We start from the raw sequence: 18,974 nt of genomic DNA on the forward strand, positions 1-18,974 counted from the left end.
CATCGATGTTTCTAACTCTCTATCCCTCTCCCTTCCTCTCTGTAAAAAATCAATAAAATATATTTTTTTAAAAAAAGAAAAAAGAAATATCCCAGCTGAGACCCCAGACATCACGGAGCAGAGATGAGCCTGCTTGCCCTGTCAGAACTTCTGACCCATCAAATCCTTGAGTGCAATGAAATGGTGGTGGTCTTCTGTCACGAAGTTTTTGGGGTGGTTTGGTACGAAGGTAACCCGATCGGAACTTTAAAGATGGGTTCTCTGCATCAGCTTTAGATAATCTGTCATTTGTTTTCTGAGCTGGTTAGTGATTAATTGCTTAAGGCCTAATTCTGTATTACTCATAGTGGTTCTGCTTCTCTGATCAAATCCAACTGATGCATAAGGCACAGGGAGGCCTAGTCAGAAAAGTTTATTTGATGAGAGGAGAATATGAAATCACACACCTAGAAATAAAAGGGGAGCGTGTTACAGTTACAAACACATTTCTTGTAACTAAGTCAATCAGGAAATGGTTCTTTCTCATGGACCCACTTACATCTTTTGGAGGAACATAGTCTGGACTTAGGCCTTTGGCTATTGAGAGTCGTAATATCCGGGGAGAAGGAGCACAGTATGAAAGAGAATCTCTTGTTATGTAATCACTGAGGGACCTATATGCAGATGGAATGTAAAATATTATCGTTAGAGGAACAATAACTGCATTTTTCATTGCTATAATCAACCTCCACACAATTATATATATTGTTTCTACCTTTGGAGCATCTTTTCCATAATCCTTAGTGCTCTTTCTACCAGACTAGTGTTTCTAGAAATTTTTTACTTTAATCTACAGTAAGAAGTACATTTTATATTGTGATACAGTATATGTAAATCTCTATGTCTGAAACAATGCTTGTCCTAGGAAATGTATTCTGATTTTTAAAATTTCATTTGATTTCATTTAAAAAAAAAAGCTGGGATTAATTTCATGATCCACTGCTTGCTTGAGACTTGCAGTTTTAAAATTATTATTCGTTGTAATAGTATTATGTGGATTCCTTAAGATTTCCTCTGTGTTTTCACTAAGCATTTGCTTTCCTTCCCTCACACAATTCTGACAAGCTTGCTTATCTGTTTGCTGTGCACAGGATCTCAGAAAAGAGCCTGGTTAAAGACTCTTCCGCCAGTAAACAGAGAAATGACAGGAAAGCTCTGAGAGGCAAATATCTCCTAAGCTAAAAGCACAGAGGTCAGACTCCTTCACTTAAAGCAAAACTGTGCTTCATACTCAGACAGTTCCTAAGAGGCTTTCTGTGTTAAAGTATTATGTCCTAGTTGATGTTCATAATAAAGATCTTAAGCCAGTGAACAATGCTTACATATTGTTCAGTAGCAGAAGAATCTGCTTAGGAGAGTGGGGAGACATAAACTTTTTTTTAATCTATTTTTTTTTATTGGTTTCAGAGAGGAAGGGAGAGGGAGAGAGAGATAGAAACATCAATGATGAGAGAGAGATTATCATTGATCGGCTGCCTCCTGCACGTCCCCTCCTGGGGATTAAGCCAGCAACCCTGGCATGTGCCCTTAACTGGAATCAAACCAAGAACGCTTCAGTCTGCAGGCCAATATTGTATCCACTGAGCCAATCCAGCTAGGGCCATAAATGTTTTTAAATACAGGAAGTTTTAACACTCAAGGAGGCTTTACTTATATGAAACATCAAACTCAGGGGTCTCAAAAAGCAGTGACAGCCCAGCCGGTGTGGTTCAGTGGTTGAGCATTGACCTATGAACCAGGAGGTACTGTCTCAATTCCCTTCCTTCCTGAAATCAATGTATATATATTGATGGCCTGTGGACTGAAGGGTCTCAGGTTTGATTCCAGTCAAGGGTATATGCCTGGGTTGCGGGCTCAATCCCCAGCAGGGGACAGGCAGGAGGCAGCTGATCAATGATTCTCTCTCACTGTTGATGTTTCTATCTCCCTCTCCCTCCTCTCCCTTCCTCTCTGAAATCAAATATATATATATATATATATATATATATATATATATATATATATATATATTTTATTTTTTTTTAAAGTGGTGACAGATAAAGGAAATATTCCTCTGGTTTATAAATGTAGATCTATAACTACAGATTCACATATATATTTTAACTAAATTAGCAGATTTTGTCAAATGCACTGATAAATAAGCAAATAAAGAAATTTTGTGGGAGGACTTGAACCTCTTTTTCTGGATTCTATGACGGAAAAAGATTTAAGTTGTCCACTTCAACCTCTCTGACTGCAGGAATCTTGACTAAAACCGACATAGAGTGATCATTCTAGTCTATGCTTGAACACGTTCAGGAATCGGAGTGGAGATGACAGTTGAGTTTTCCAGATAAAACTTTCCACTACTGGATCGCTAGTCAGGAAGAGTTTCCTACACTTAGCTGACGTCTGCTACTCTGTAAACACCTTGTTCAATTTCTAGTTCCAGGATCAGCAGAAAGTAATGTTACTTCCACCTCCTCTGCCTCCTTCAGTGCTGACCTTTTACCCGGAACTTTCACTGCTTCCTTGGTCTCTTCTCTAAGCTAAACATGCCACTTCTCTGAACTATTTTTCATATAACATAGTTTTCAGAAGCTCAACATCTCATTTATCTCCTTCTGAACAGTCTAAAATGTATTATGTTTCTTTTTCAATTACAGTTTACATTCAATATTATTATTAGTTTCGGGTGTACAGCATAGTGGCTAGACAACCATATACTTTGCAAGGTGGTCCCTCTGATATTTCAAGTACCCACCTGGCACCATACACAGTTATTGCAGTGTTATTGATTATACTCCCTAGGCTGTATTTTACATCCCCAGGACTATTTTGTGACTACCAATTAGTATCCCTTCACCTTTTTACCCAGCCCCCCACCCTAAGGCATAGCATCCATAATTGGACACATATACTTAATGTGCTCTGACACAGTAGTGCACATTAGTTCTATCACCTTCCTGTAATTATGCACTGTACATATGGCACTAATGTAACCTAGAATTTCCCCCAAAACCACGTCACAACCTTAGCTCCCTTGTGGAAGATATCGCTAAGCTGTCTTTTAAAGACAGGAGAAAGTCAGCATTCAAAGCAAACGGGGGATCATGTGCCAAATCCCAGAGGCATAAGAGAATACCAAGTTTTAAAAACTGCAAAAACCTATAATGTTTCATTTGCATCTTTCCTTTTAATTGGCAGACAGTGATTACGTTAAGTGTGAATTTTAGCTTCACCATATTTGAGTCAGATGTAATTATTGATGGAGATCTTCTGATTACCTACAGTTGCTGAAAATGTTTGATTTTTGTACCCTGGTCCTTTGAAACACAAGGGACCTGCACACACTAAAAGAACAACAACGTTTAACCAAGTGAGGTTAGAATATACAGAGGGTCTCAGGTACTCTACCTATTCATTATCTGTATTTTCCTGAATCTGTTAGGCTGTGACAGCCTCTGGATCCTTCTGGAAGGTTTTCTTATCAGGACGAAAGAAGGGATATCCCAGATTGCAGACCCTCTACCGCAGTTGTAGTAATATTGAGCCCTGCACGTTGTGGAGAGAAAAGAAGTGAGTGAAGTAAGCATGAATTCAAATTATCACTTGAATTCAAACATTGATACCCCCAGGTCTAGGGGAGTGGGTATGACAGTTTATCCCTTTACTGCTGAGCTATTATCTACATGGGAAGAAATTAGGAATGGTTACAGCCAATGAGCTTTCAGCTGCCTTCTAATACCCTATTCCTAGCAGACAATTCCTAGCAGACACTAAATAAATTGCAGCTTTTAAATAGACCCAAATATAAACTAATTAAAAGAGAAAATTTGCTGCTTTAAAACAAAACAATTTATTTAACATCTATATAGATAATTTAAATATTTTTTTTACTATATTTTCAGTTAGTAGAATGAATTGCATTGATGATTTTCTTTGTGAAAAAAGAACTCTGCGTTTAGGAATAAATTCTACTTGATCATGGTATGTAGATTATTTCATCAGTATTGGGTTTTGTAAACTAAGGTTGTATTTGGGAGAAATAATAATATTGTTCTTCATCCGTGGAAAAGGAGGTGACGTTGGCTACTTTGGACCTGCTGTTAACTCAGATTGCGGTCCCACTTCTGCTTCTGTCATTTTCCCAAAGGCCTCTGCTTCTTTAACTTATTCATGGATGTGGATCTGCCCCCTCTGCCCAGGCTGCCTGCTGGTTGCTAATGTAGGCCTGGGTATGTGTGTACGCTTGTCGCTCCCTCCTTTGCTTGTGACCATCCATCCAGCCTTGAGGCCTGTCCATACACCTCACTTCTGCGTTCAGAGGGCTTGAGACTGCCCTGCCCACGCTCCACTGCCTGGCTGCACCGACTCAGCCACCCTCACCACATGCATGCCCAGCCAAACTCACACAGGAGGGAACCTCCTGCACTTACCTGGGACTAGCCTTTTGCAGGAAATGGCAGTTCTGTTTAGGAATTGGAGCTAGAGAAGGAAGGGGTGGTTTTGAACAACGGGGCACTTCAGAGAGATCAGAGTCAGAAAAGGAGTGGAAGGAAGGAGTTATTAGGTAGCCAATGAGCACACAAAAGCAAGATGTTTTGCAGAGGAGGGCAAAGGGCAGAGGCCCAGGTGGCGGATGAGAGATACAAAAAGGAAGATGAGAGGACACCAGAGACATAACTCAATTATTCAACATTCTTGTATATCAAAGCATTATAAGATATAATACACGTCTGCAATAGCTAAATATTAGATCCTGCTCTGGAAAAGTTGTACTGTGGCATCAGATTGGAAAGATATAAAATCCCTACTCCTCAGTAAATTTTGATTACAAGACTATTTATGGCTTTAGATAAAAGGGCTGGGTTCGGTGTTTATTTTCCTAGAGACTCCTGATGAAATAAACCGCTATCGTGCAATACTAACCTGTTAGGTACATATTTGTGGGAGACCTCCTTGGGCTGGGCAAGGCTCTCGAGTCTTTTGGTCAGCTGACTCTTCAAAGCACCACGGCAAATAGGGCGAATAGGATCTTGATTTCCCCAAGACAGCTTTCTGTTAAAAAGCAGAAAAATAAAATGGAAAGAAACTCACTGCTAATGACATCTTAGGCTGCCTCTCTATTGATGTTACTTCAGTTTAAGAACTATCCCGGGCATCAGAAGTGGACAAACTACTCATGTCAGTTGAAATAAAAATAAAATGAGACTGTTTTATCTGCTGTCTTAAAATGTAGTGACCAAAAATGAGCCTGTTGGAGGTAGACAGCTCTGTTTCTGCCGTCATGTGATTAAGACTGCAATTTATCGTCAGGTCGACATGAAATGGTCATGCCACTTCTCTACACTGTGCCCTCACTCTGGGTGATGAACTGTACCAGGTAGTGAAAAAAATAAGAGTAATGCCCGGCTGGCATGGCTCAGTGATTGAACATCATTGACCTATGAACCAGGAGGTCACGGTTCAATTCCCGATCAGAGCACATGCTCAGGTTGCCTGCACAATCCCCAGTGTGGGGCGTGCAGGAGGCACCACTGCCAGAGTGATCTTCCTCAACTCCCATCTGACCAAGTCATCCTCTTGTTTGAGATACCTCAAAGGTTTCCATTTGCTTTAGAATCAAGTCCCAACTCCTTACAGTGGCCTACATGGCCCTCCACAATTTTGACAAGGAGCACCTTCTTCTCCATATCGCTATATCTTTTTCCAGCAGAGAGATTGTGGAAATCTTTTGGAGATTTCCCCTTGCATAGTTTAGTGCTGAACACAGTAGATGCTCAATCCTGGTTTGATGAATGAACAAACGGTGAAAACTGGAAACTCACCTGATGGTGATGTGAAACAGATTAGAGAGGAGAGAATGACGTGGGGGAGATGAGAGGCTGAAGCAGAAGCTTGTGTTCTCACTTGGTGGAAGCGGTGAGGGACCTCTCTGGAACCTCTTTTATAAGGGCACTAACGCCATTCATGAGGACTCCACCCTCATGATTTAATCACTTCTTGAAGACCCTCACCTCCAAATACTATCACATTGGGGATTAGATTTCAAAATATGAATTTTGAGAGGACATAAACATTCAGTCAATAGCATCTGATAAAAGAACTTGTATTCAAGAAATACAAAAGAACTCTCAAAATTCAGCAATAGAAAACAAACATCCCAATTAAGAAGTGGGCAAGCCCTGGCCAGTGTGGCTCAGTTGGTTGAGCGTCATCCAATGCACCCAGAAGGTGCTGGTTTGATTCCCAGTCAGGACACGTGCCCAGGTTTCAGGATCGCCAGTAGGAGGTGTGCATTGTGCATGAGGCAGCCAGTAGGTATTTCTCTCTCACATCAATGCTTCTCTCTCCCTCTCCCTTCCTCTCTCTATAAGAGAAGAATCAATAAAAACATATTTTTAAAAAGTGGGCAAAAGATATGAACAGACACTTTACCAAAGAAGATATAAAGATGGCAAATAAACATATGAAGTATGCTAACATCTCATTATGAATTGCAAATAAAACAATGAGATGTTATTACCCACCTATTAGAAGTGCTAAAATACAAGAGACTAACAACACCAAATACTGGTGAAGATATGGAGGGACAGGAACTCTCACTGATTGCTGGAGGACATGGCACAGACATATAGGAAGGAAGTTTGGCAGTTTCTCATGAAGCTGAAGATATTCTTACCATGTGATCCAGCAGTTGCACTCCTAGGCATTTAGCTAAATGAGTTGAAAACATATATATACACAAAAGCCTGCACACAAATGTTTATAGCAGCTTTATTCATAATTGCCAAAAATTGGAAGTAACCAATATGTCCTTCAATAGATGAATGGATATGTTTTGGTACATCAAAACAATGGAATATTAGCACTAAAAATAAATATTAAGGCATAAAAAGACATGGAAGAACTTTAAATGCCCTTTGCTAAGTGAAAGAAGCCAGTCAGAAAAGGTTACACACTGTTTGATTATAACTATAACATTCTGGAAAAGGCAAAACTATACATACAGGAAACACGATCAGTGTTTACCAGGGGTTTGGAGAGGGGAGAGAGAATGAAAGAAATGAATAGGTGGAGCACAGATAATTCTTAGGGCAGTGAAACTGTCTATACTAATAAAAGGCTAATATGCAAATTGGTCAGGACGCCCTCACAGTAACGACTGAACAGCAGGCTGCGTGGGGCGACAAGGCTGGCAAGAGGGGCAGTTGAGGGTGACCAGGCCAGCGGGGGGGGGGGGGGAGAGAGCAGATTTTAGGTCCGATTCCCGGGATCAGGCCTAAATCAGCAGTCGGACATCCCTCAAGGGGTTCCAGATTGGAGAGGGTACAGGCTGGGCTGAGGGACCGCCCCCCCGCACCCCGCACAAATTTTGTGCACCGGGCCTCTAGTTCTGTATAATACTGTAATGGTGGGTACATGACAATATGCACTGTCAAAACCCATAGAACTATACAACTTAAAAGTGAACCCTAAGATTATTAGTTAATAATAATGTCAACATTTGTTTATCAGTTGTAACAAATGTACCACACTAACGCAAGATGTTAATAATAGTGGAAACTAGACGAATAGGTGATAATATAAAAACTCTCTCTGTACTTTTGCTCAATTTTTCTGTATACCTAAAACTAATTTTAAAATAAAGTCTATTAATTTTTCAAAAGCAATAGGAGATCAGAAAAAAAAGGAGGGGGTGGAATTCAGGCTTTCTTCAGAGTCAATGAGGGAAAGGAGGAGTCATATGGCCAAGGCTGGAAAGACAGTGGGTTCAGCCTGTTGGGGATCCAGAGAACAGGTGTGCTCTGGACAAAGGTGTAGAGATAGCAGGACCAGCTGTTAGAGCAGCAACCTGGAGGATGGGCACAAGAGTTTCAAAGGCGTGTGCAGTAGCACCCAGGGATGGTAGTTCTCAAGCCTGTTTGCCCATGAGAATTATCTGAGAGCTCTTGACAGTTCCGACACCTATGTGGCACCCCAGTCCAAGCAAATCTGGGACCCAAACATCAATTCACTTTATTTTTTTTTAAAGTTTTATTTGCTTTATTTCTCTAGGAAATAGCAAAAAATAACAATAATGATAGCAGCTCAAGATATTGAAATATCATTCCTTTGTCATTTGAAAAGTATCATTTCACCGAGTTATGCAGATCTTCCAAATATTTATACATTTCATTATACAATATCAAACAATCACATTGGTTAATATCATCTCCATCCACAATGTTGTATGTGTTGTGAGTTTATTTTTATCATTACTTTTCTATTGTAAAAATATGCCACAAATTCTTTGTCTTTTCACTTATTGAAGGACATTTGAGTTGTTTTGAGATTGATGCTATTATGAAGTGGCTGTGACCATTCACGTAGAAGTCTTTGTGCAGATATGTGTATATATATATATATATATATATATATATATATGTATATATATATATATATAGTATATATATATATACTTTCGTCCCTTTAGTAATCACATCTCTCCAAAACTTCTTATTTTCAGTCTTTTTTACTTTAGCCATTGCAGTTCATGTGAAATGTTATGATTGTGGTGATTTGCATTTCCTGGGTAACTAATAATATTGACCATCTTTTCATGTGCTTATTGGCTATTAGCCTATCGTCTTTTGTCTAAGTCTTTTGTCTACAGGTGATTCTAATGTGCAGACAAGTCTGAAAACCACTGATTTAGGGGTTTGCCTTCCACATGTTGACTCAACTGAGATGATAGTATTGGTTCAATGGATCCAATTGAGAAGAGAGGTGGATACACCTAGAATGCAGGGTTATTGGGCAGGTAAGAATACTTACTCTTTAATGTAAGGAATACATCATCACAAACAAAACTATATAATATTTCCTTACCTATCTGGGGTTCCCCACTGTTTTTTAGGCTTAGAAAGTTCTTGAATTCTCTTCCTAGAAAAAGAACTAACAAATACCAGCTGATTAATTCAAAGAGAATACTTAATAAATATGGTTACATTAGATTACTTCTACTCAAACAAATCCCATCTGAGGCGGGAGAGAACAAAACAATATCCTATTTGATGTAATTTTAAAAAATATTTTTTATTGATTTTAGAGAGAGGAAGGGAGAGGGATAGATAGAAAGACTGATGAGAGAAAAACATCAACATCGATCAGCTGCCTCCTGCATGCCCCCTTCTGGGGATTGAACCCCAAACCCAGGCATGTGCTCCAACTGGGAATCAAACCATGACATCCTGGTTCATGGGCTGATGCTCAACCACTGAGCCACAATGGCCAGGCCTATTTAATGTAACTTGAAGAATACTAAAGAGCTCAAAGTATTTCAAAATATTGTGAGCCCAAAATTCTTACTTACAGAATTATTAATAATACTAGAGGCCCGGTGCACGAAATTCGTGCACGGGGTGGGGGGGCAGGTCTCCCTCAGCCAAGCCTGCACCCTCTCCAATCTGAGACCCCTCGAGGGATGTCTGACTGCCCGTTTAGACCCGATCCCACTGGGCAGTCGGACATCCCTCTCACAATCCAGGACTGCTGGCTCCCAACTGCTCGCCTGCCTGCCTTCCTGATTGCCCCTAACCGCTTCTGCCTGCCAGCCTGATCACCCCCTAACCACTCCCATGCCAGCCTGATTGATGTCTAACTGCTCCCCTGCCAGCCTGTTTGCCCCCAACTTCCCTCCTCTGCTGGCCTGGTGACCCCTAACTGCCCTCCCCTACAGGCCTGGTCCCCCCCAACTGCTTCCCACTGCAGGCCTGGGTCCCCCCCATCTGCCCTTCCCTGCATGCCCGGTCACCCCCAACTTCCCTCCTCTGCTGGCCTGGTCCCTCCCAACTGCCCACCCCTGCTGGCCATCTTGTGGTGGCCATCTTGTGTCCACATGGGGGCAGGATCTTTGACCACATGGGGGCAGCAATCTTGTGTGTTGGAGTGATGGTCAATCTGCATATTACTCTTTTATTAGATAGGATAGAGGCCTGGTGCATGGGTGGGGGCCAGCTGGTTTGACCTGAAGGGTGTCCTGGATCAAGGTGGGGGTTCCCTTGGGGCATGGGGCGGCCTGGACGAGGGGCCTGTGGTGGTTTGCAGGCTAGCCACGCCCCCTGGCGACCCAAGCAGAGGCCCTGGTATCTGGGGTTTATTTATCTTCTACAATTGAAACTTTGTAGCCTGGAGCGGAGTCAAGCCTTCTGCTTGCTCCGTGGCAGCAGCCATTTCTGTTGGGGTTTATGTATCTTCTATAATTGAAACTTTGGAGCCTTAAGCGGAGGCCTGGGCAGGCCAGGGTGTGCGGAAAGCTTTGCTTCCTCCATTGCCGGGGGCAACCCTAGCCTCCCGCTCTTTCCAGCTCTGTGGCTGCCACCATTTCTGTTTGGATTTGTTTACCTTCTATAATTGAAACTTTGTAGCCTTGAGTGGAGGCCTAGGCCGGCAAGGGCAGGCGAAAAGCTTGGCTTCCTCCATTGCCTGGGAAACCCAAGCCTCCCTCCTGCTCTCTGTGGCTGTAGCCATCTTGGTTGGGTTTATTTGCATATTCGCTCCTGATTGGCTGGTGGGTGTGGCTTGTGGGCATGGCTTGTGGGTGTAGTTGAGTGATGGTTAATTTACATATTACTATTTTATTAGATAGGATAGTACATAATGAGACAAAGACAATAAATATGTAATAAAACCAAGAGCATACTGTCTCCAAAAGACCCCAGGTAAAATAATTGCACACTTGTTAATGGGAAAAAGCCTCAATTCACATATTAAAGTAATTTGTAAATGGCTTTATGGTGTTGGATTCTGAAGAGATTGTGCAGATAAATTTCAGATTGATTGTCTGACTTTGGGAAAACTATGAAATAGGCAAAATATACTTTTGGTACCACTTCTCTCCCCTCCCCCACTTTCTTCCTTATGCAGCTGCCTTGGACCTTCCTGATTGTTCTGAATCCACCTATAGAAGAGATAGTTTATGTTCCCCAAATACCCATGTGTTCCTGTACATTTCCCAGCCTCCCTTGCAGCTTAGAGCCATGTGCCTAGTTATGTCTTACTTCAGCACAAGTGTTGTGGGCGTGGCTTATGGGTGTAGCGGAGTGATGGCTAATTTGCATATTACTCTTTTATTAGATAGAATAGTACATAATGAGACAAAGACAATAAATATGTAATAAAACCAAGAGCATACTGTCTCCAAAAGACCCCAGGTAAAATAATTGCACACTTGTTAATGGGAAAAAGCCTCAATTCACATATTAAAGTAATTTGTAAATGACTTTATGGTCCAACAATTGAGTACTTACTATGTACAAAGTTGGATTGGGCCTAAACCGGCAGTTGGATCGGGCCTAAACCGGCAGTCGGACATCCCTCTCGCAATCCGGGACCGCTGGCTCCTAACCACTCACCTGCCTGCCTGCCTGATAGCCCCTAACCACTCTGCCTGCCAGCCTTCTCGCCCCTAACTGCCCCCCCTTGCCAACCTGATCATCCCCAACTGCCCCCACCCGCTGGCCTGCTCACCCCCAACTGCCCCCCCCCCGCCGACCTGCTCACCCCCAACTGCCCGCCCCCACCCCCCGCCAGCCTGCTCACCCCCAACTGCCCCCCGTGCCGGCCTGCTTGCACCCAACTGCCCACCCCTGCCGTCCTGCTTGCCCCTAACTGCCTATGCTTCAGCCCTGCCACCATGGCTTTGTCCAGAAAGTCTCCCGGTCTAATTAGCATATTACCCTTTTATTAGCATAGATCTTTTCAAGCAAGTTAGACTCTGGCTTCCATCATCACCTCCAAGCCAAGATTCCCCTTGCAACCTTTTCTTCACCCGCTAAAAATGTTTTTTAATGTGTCATTTTATACAAGAGCATTAAAAGTTTTCTAATTTATTCCTATAAATACTTAAATGGGGTTCTTATTTCAATTGGAAACAATCTCATTAACATTCGCCAATTCCATTGAAGATCTAACACCTCTCCTTTCCTTCACTTATTGTGCATTATGTCACCATAGCTACATCTCTAGCCTACATCGCCTCATCTTAACACAGGCTTCCCTTGTCTCGGGAGTATTGCATAACCTCACAATGTTTAGTCATGATCTTTCGCAGAAACAAAAGAATGTGGTTGAAGAATTTTAACTCTCAAAGGCAGATTTTTTTTTTAAATGAGGACTACATTGCTGTCCCGTGTTTTCATTGATAATTAGTCTCCTAGGGTTTCCCAATAGCTAAAAATGTTTTTGAAATCTTTACCTTCGGTGCAAAGTAATAAATATATGTTTATATAGCAACAATTGTGGAAAAGATTTCAGGTCTGAATTGATGGGGTAATTCAGATAATTTTTTCTTTCATTAAAAATACTCTTTTACACTCAACTATTTTGCTTTATAGTCAGAAAATATTTTCTTTCATTACAATCAGGCACAGCACACTTTCCTAAGAAAAATCTTTTAGAGCCTGGGGACAGAATAGATAAAGGGAGATAGCATGATTTCCTCATCAAATCAAACCAAATTAACCCAAACAAAAGCAAGAAACAGTATAATAATCATAATCAAAATTATAACAAAAACATTAAAAAACACTCTCTACACAGTCTTTTTTTTTTAAGTATAAACACTTAGTAGGTAAACTATTTCACTGTCTATGTAGTAGCCACAGGAGTTTGCTCACTTGCATACATTTATTTGAGTAATGTGCTATTTTGAGTGCACACTCCGTCACACTCAGTAAATGTTCGTTACACCAGCTCTTCTACTTAGCCACCATACAACCTTGGGAAAGTGGCATAATTTCTCTCAATGTAATCTAGCTGATTATATCTACACTATCGACTTCTCAGGATTCTTATGGAAAAAAATTTTTTAACTGCAAAGTGTTACAAAAGAATAAAGTAGCAGTGTTTACTGCCTACAAGAGGTGATAAAAACAATAACTAGAATGCATAAAACATAGAAAATACAAAATAAGTCTAAATAATGACAACAAATATGAATGGTTTAACTCACTTATTAAAAGAATGGATAGAAATAAAATCTGATGTTATTTATTTCTCATCTATATGAACCATTGATATGAACCCTTGCTTTTCCTCTTTAATGATTCTATTCTGATACCTCTTCTAACTATATCTTAGCGAAACCAAGAGTAAACATCTATTTTCAAGAGGCATCTATTTTATATGTTGTATATATATATACACACACTTCATTTAAAAAAAATAGAGGACATTTTCTTGAAATTTCACTAGTTATTGTGCTTGAATTAGGGGTTAGGGGAGTGGAATACATTGACCTGGAGCTTCACAAAATCTATGATATGAAATTGTCAATGCAGAATCCCAAGTCCCTCAAAGGTTTAGACCTGGCATGTAACACCTAGTATTTAGCAAACAAGCAAAACACTGACTAGAAGGAGAGTTCTCCTGCATCTCAATATTCTTCCCCATTCTTACTTCTTAATCACTTTCTTCCTCTGCTTTTTGTTTCCCACAGGAATTGTCATTAGAAAGGGGCTTTATGCCCTGACCAGTTTGGCTCAGTGGATAGAGCATCGGGCCGTGGACTGAAGGGTCCCAGGTTCGATTCCCGTCAAAGGCATGTACCTTGGTTGCAGGCTCGATCCCCAGTAGGGGGCGTGCAGGAGGCAGCTGATTGATGTTTCTCTCTCATCTATGTTTCTAACTCTCTATCTCTCTCCCTTTCTCTCTGTAAAAAATCAATTAAAATATATTTTAAAAAGAAAAGAAAAGGGCTTATGACAAAGGGAAAACACAGGAATCCTCTCAAAAACCACAAGCTAGCTTCTCACTTCAGATGCCCCTGAGTGAGTTTGCCCCATCCCGCTAGGCTGGCCCACTAGTTCGAGTCTGGAAAAATAGTACTGTAACCGTAGTCTTACCTTTTCCTTGCAAAGTCATAGGAACTATGCTCTGCAAAAAAGAAAAGTAAAAGCAAAAATTAGATTCAATAAAAATCAAAGATATAAAGATACCATCACAAATCTATAGGAAAAGGAGCTAGGAAAATATAACTATTTAGGGAAGCAGTCAAATTAAATATGACACAGTATGTACCAAAATAAACCACATCAGCTAATAAATCACAATCGACAAGTTAAATATATTTTTAATTGAATTACAGCAAAAATAAGAGACTATCTACTTAATCCCTGGATTTTTATCTGAGTGAAAGGTGACCTAAGACACAGAGGAAACTATAAATAGATTAAAATATTTTAAACTTCTGTATGCCAAAAAGTAAAACTTGAAGAGGCAATAAAAATTTGGAGAAATATTTGGCAACAAATATGATAAAGGCTTAACAATTTTAATATATGAGGAGTATAAAAGTATAGATGAATAAGAAAAACACTAAGGTAGATGTTAAAAGTTAAATGGACAAAGTATAAAATTGAATTCATATATGAATTCATATATAAAGGGCTAATAAACATAAGACAGTTCAAACTTGTCATCAAAACAGTGCAAATGAAAAATGAGGTGTGTTTTTTAAACTATCAAATTAGCAAATTTTTTGCAAAGGATAACAATGCTGGAAGGATGAGATGAAGTGAGCACTCTTGTGGATTGCAGATGGAAATTTAAATTAGTACACTTCATAAAAAATAACTTGGCATGGCCGAAACCGGTTTGGCTCGGTGGATAGAGCGTCGGCCTGCAGACTGAAGGGTCCCGGGTTCGATTCCAGTCAGGGGCATGTACCTTGGTTGCGGGCACATCCCCAGTGGGGGGTGTGCAGGAGGCAGCTGATCGATGTTTCTCTCTCATCGATGTTTCTAACTCTCTATCTCTCTCTCTTTCTCTCTGTAAAAAATCAATAAAATATATTTTAAAAAATAAATAAATAACTTGGCATGCCCTAACTGGTTTGGCTCAGTGGGTAGAGCATCAGCCTGCGGACTGAAGGGTCCCATGTTCGATTCCAAGTCAAGGGCACATGCCCTGGTTGTGGGCTCGATCCCCAGTAGCGGGTGTGCAGGAGGCAGCCAATCAATGGTTCTCTCTCATCATTGATGTTTCTATCTCTCTCTCCCTCTTCCTTCCTCTCTGAAATCAATAAAAAAATATTTTTTTAAAAAAATAAATAACTTGGCAAAAGGAGTCAGTGATGCTTATATTTCTTAATCCAATTCTACTTCTAGAAATGTACCCTAAAGAAATAATGTCCAGTGTGAACAAAGATTTATGCACAAAAATGCTCATTGAGGTATCTTTAGCAACAGCAAATTGGATACACCTGTAATGTCCCAAACAGAGTATATGTTTACGCAAATTAAAAATCATGGTTAGAAGGAGGGATTTTTTTAATGTCGGAAAACGTATTAAATCATACAGGCCACGTTATGTAAATGCTTATTCTAACAGGCCTCATGATGACAGATTGTTCCAGATGGCTTCCACTTGGGAGCTTTTAATTGCACCTGAGAGTTCTGAAATCACATTTTCTGCCTTCTGGAGTGTTCTGGGTAAAGGAAAGTGGGTGCCCCCTGGCATCAAACAGACATGGCTCAAACTCCAGTTTTGTTAGTTACTCAGCTAGCTGTACAATCTTGGACAAATTATCTAACTTCTCTGAGACTCGGCTTCCCTTTCTCAGATAGAGGCTCAGAGGTAGGTCTGTGTAAAGCTCCGTGGTGCCTGTGTAAAGCACCTCCCATAGAGTAGACCCAGAGAGGAGAGGAATGGTAGTGAAAAATATTAGTTACAACTTCAGCGTATCAATGGCTTCACTACAGCAGGTAGGATACACAGCAAGTACTGATTGGGCTTCTAGTGTGTGCAACATGGTGTCAAGTGCTGAGAGAATGAAAATGTGGCCCTAGCCGGTTTGGCTCAGTGGAGTCCCGGTTTTGATTCTGGTCAAGGGCACATGCCTGGGTTTGATGGGGGGGACTTGTAATCTGATAGATAGCACCTGAATTAATCTGAAAAGTAAGTAATTACATTATTTTAAATCTTAGAACACATATACTTATGTGAATACGGAGTTAAGTTTGTTATATATGAATAGGGGGTTACGTTTTTTTTTTTAAAGTTTCCTTTTCAAGGCCTTTGTGAAGCGACTGAGGAGGTGACTCAGCTCTGAATCCAGCAAGCAGAACCGATACGCACGGTCAGACCAACCCTCCAGGAGTCAAACCATTATCTCATCAACACCATCTCTTCGCCTGATGACAAGGACAGTAACTGACGTCGGCAGACCTCCAGGCCTGCACGTAGCTGCATTCCGTTTCCCAGCCCACTCCCCTTTATAGCCCTGTCCCCTGCACCTTGATGGGAGACAGGGATTTGAATGCTTATAAGTGCCCTGTCTTCTTGGTTGGCTAGCCTTCTCAATAAACGCCTAATATGATTCAACCCTGCCTTCATTATAGGACAGAGCAGACAGGCAACGGGAACCCAACCGGGCTCGATCCCCAGTAGGGGAGCGTGCAGGAGGCAGCCAATCAATGGTTCTCTCTCATCATTGATATTTCTGTCTCTCTCCCTCTCCCTTCTTCTCTGAAATCAATAAAAATATATATTTTAAAAATGAGTTAGATGTGGTCTCTCCTCTCAAGGAGTTTACAGCCTAGCAGGAGATAGGCTATGAACTTTTAAAAGAATGAACTGAATTTTTGAATTCCATATTTTCTATTGCTCTCTTTTTAAAGGCTAAACTTGCCAGAACCGGTTTGGCTCAATGGATAGAGCGTCGGCCTGCGGACTCAAGGGTCCCAGGTTCGATTCCGGTCAAGGGCATGTACCTTGGTTGCGGGCACATCCCCAGTAGGGGGTGTGCAAGAGGCAGCTGATCGATGTTTCTCTCTCATCGATGTTTCTAACTCTCTATCCCTCTCTCTTTCCTCTCTGTAAAAAATCAATAAAATATATTTTAAAATAAAAAAAATAAAAAAAAATAAAGGCTAAACTTACTCAGACTAAGGAACATGGCCCTGGTGCCCAGTCTTGCTATCATCCATGAAAGACATACACTTGTTTTGTGGATTTTTCACGTATCATTACCACACGTGCCTTCCAGCTTTGTACATACAGGTCAGAGAGAGAGTCAGTATAACACTGAATCAGTCCTTAGAAAACCTCCCCAAATACTGATGATATGAATGAACAATGCTCTTTCCTACTGCCCTTTCATGCTACCATTTCTCCCACAGGTAGAGCTTTCGTTATTTATCTTAGAAACATACTTGTGAGTTATCTCTCCAACTAGGAGGATGGAATAGCTCTCACAGGGCCATTGTTAGCTATGTTCCAAGAAAAGCTGTGTTACAATGATTTCCAGACTTGTCTGCACATCAGAATCACCTGGGGCTCTTTTTAAATCTGCAGATCTCACCCTCGCTGATTTGGCTGTGTTTCAAGGGAAACATATTTGCCTAAAACAACTTCAATAAATGAGAACAAAAAAATTACAGAGCTCTCCCTACAAAAAAATTAGTACTTAAAAAGAGGGAACAGCCCTAGCCGGTTAGGCTCACTGGATAGAGCGTCGGCCTGGGGACTGAAGGGTTCCAGGTTCGATTCTGGTCAAGGGCATGTACCTTGGTTGCAGGCACATCCCCAGTAGGGGGTGTGCAGGAGGCAGCTGATCGATGCTTCTCTCTCATCGATGTTTCTCTCTATCCCTCTCCCTTCCTTTCTGTAAAAAAAATCAATAAAATATATATTTTTTTTAAATAAATAAAAAGAGGGAACAGGTGAAGAAATGTATAACAGATTAAGTAATTGTTCTTCTCTAATAAAATGGTAATATGCAAATTAACCATCACTCTGCTACATAAGCCACGCCCACTAGCCAAGCCAAGCCCACCAGCCAATCAGGGCGAGTATGCAAATTAACCCAAACCAAGATGGCTACAGCCACAGAGAGCATGTTTCTCTCTCATCGATGTTTCTAACTCTCTATCCCTCTCTCTTCCTCTCTGTAAAAAATCAATAAAATATATATATTTTTAAAAAGACACCCCCCCACCCCCCACCCCGTCAATGGTGTCCCGCTTTACCAATGTTAAAATCTGGTCACCTTACCCAAGTGGGACACAGGCCCCACCACCACCCCGGAGCGACAGCTCACCAAATCATAGCAGACGCTGCCAAGACCCCATGGTGCAAAATACGGCCCACAGCCCAGCCCAGCCTGGAAACAGTTGCTGTGGGCACCAGGTAATGATGTCACAGTAGCAACGCCCGGCTTCCTCTCCCTAGCAATGACTAGCCTCCTTGCAGTTTCTTCAGCCCAGGAACACGACTTGCTTTATAACCAGGTGCAAACATTTCACACTTTAACCAAATGTCTGTGAAACGTTTTCCTGTGCCTCATCTCATTTGATCCTCACAGAAGTCCTGGAGGAGGTAGATAGGAGATTCAATAGAATCCTATTTTCTTTTCCTTAGCTGGAAAACGAAGATTTAGAAAGTTTAGAAACTTGACCTGACTGAAAAGAAGTAAAAAATGGTGGACCTTGAAAATGACTTCAGGTTTTTGCACTGTGCAGAACATAGTCAAACACTGCTGCAGTTAAATATTTTACCCTTTGTTCTTCCTGCGTGATCTACAATAATAATCTGCTTCATGTTGATATTTACTGCTGTGTTGCTGACAATTACCTGTAAGAGCACTTGGGGTGCTTCACTGGGCTAAAGTTTAGCTACATCAGAAAGCAGGTCTAATTAACCAAGTTTATTCTATATCTATAAAAGGCTAAGTTGACTTGCGCATGCACGAAACATATAAAGCTCTTGCTGGCGCCAATCACATGCATATGTTTCGATCTGTCATTGTCGACTGTGAATTTAGTTGACACTTCTATTATAGAGAAAGGGTGAATAGCGATATTAAAATATTTCTTCTAATTAATTTATTTTTAATGTGCATGAATTTGTGTACCGGGCTACTGGTTATCTTATAATCCTAAGTACTGGATGTAGCTCTAAACAAGCTTTGA

General features: G+C 41.0%; 1 protein-coding gene across 1 annotated transcript in view; it reads right to left on the reverse strand.

Moving 5' to 3' along the window:
* Positions 1-18,974, reverse strand: part of SPMAP2L (sperm microtubule associated protein 2 like) — a gene marked incomplete at both ends in the record, with an annotated part of 43,269 nt that overhangs the window by 12,692 nt on the left and 11,603 nt on the right. The window contains 4 exons of the mRNA XM_079763670.1: positions 539-653; positions 3,436-3,573; positions 4,951-5,079; positions 8,893-8,972. Coding sequence (XP_079619796.1) covers positions 539-653; positions 3,436-3,573; positions 4,951-5,079; positions 8,893-8,972 — 462 coding nt within the window. The remainder of the gene's footprint in view (positions 1-538; positions 654-3,435; positions 3,574-4,950; positions 5,080-8,892; positions 8,973-18,974) is intronic.

The sequence above is a fragment of the Cnephaeus nilssonii genome (genome assembly GCF_951640355.1).
Source record: "Cnephaeus nilssonii genome assembly, chromosome: 1".
Taxonomy (NCBI): domain Eukaryota; kingdom Metazoa; phylum Chordata; class Mammalia; order Chiroptera; family Vespertilionidae; genus Cnephaeus; species Cnephaeus nilssonii.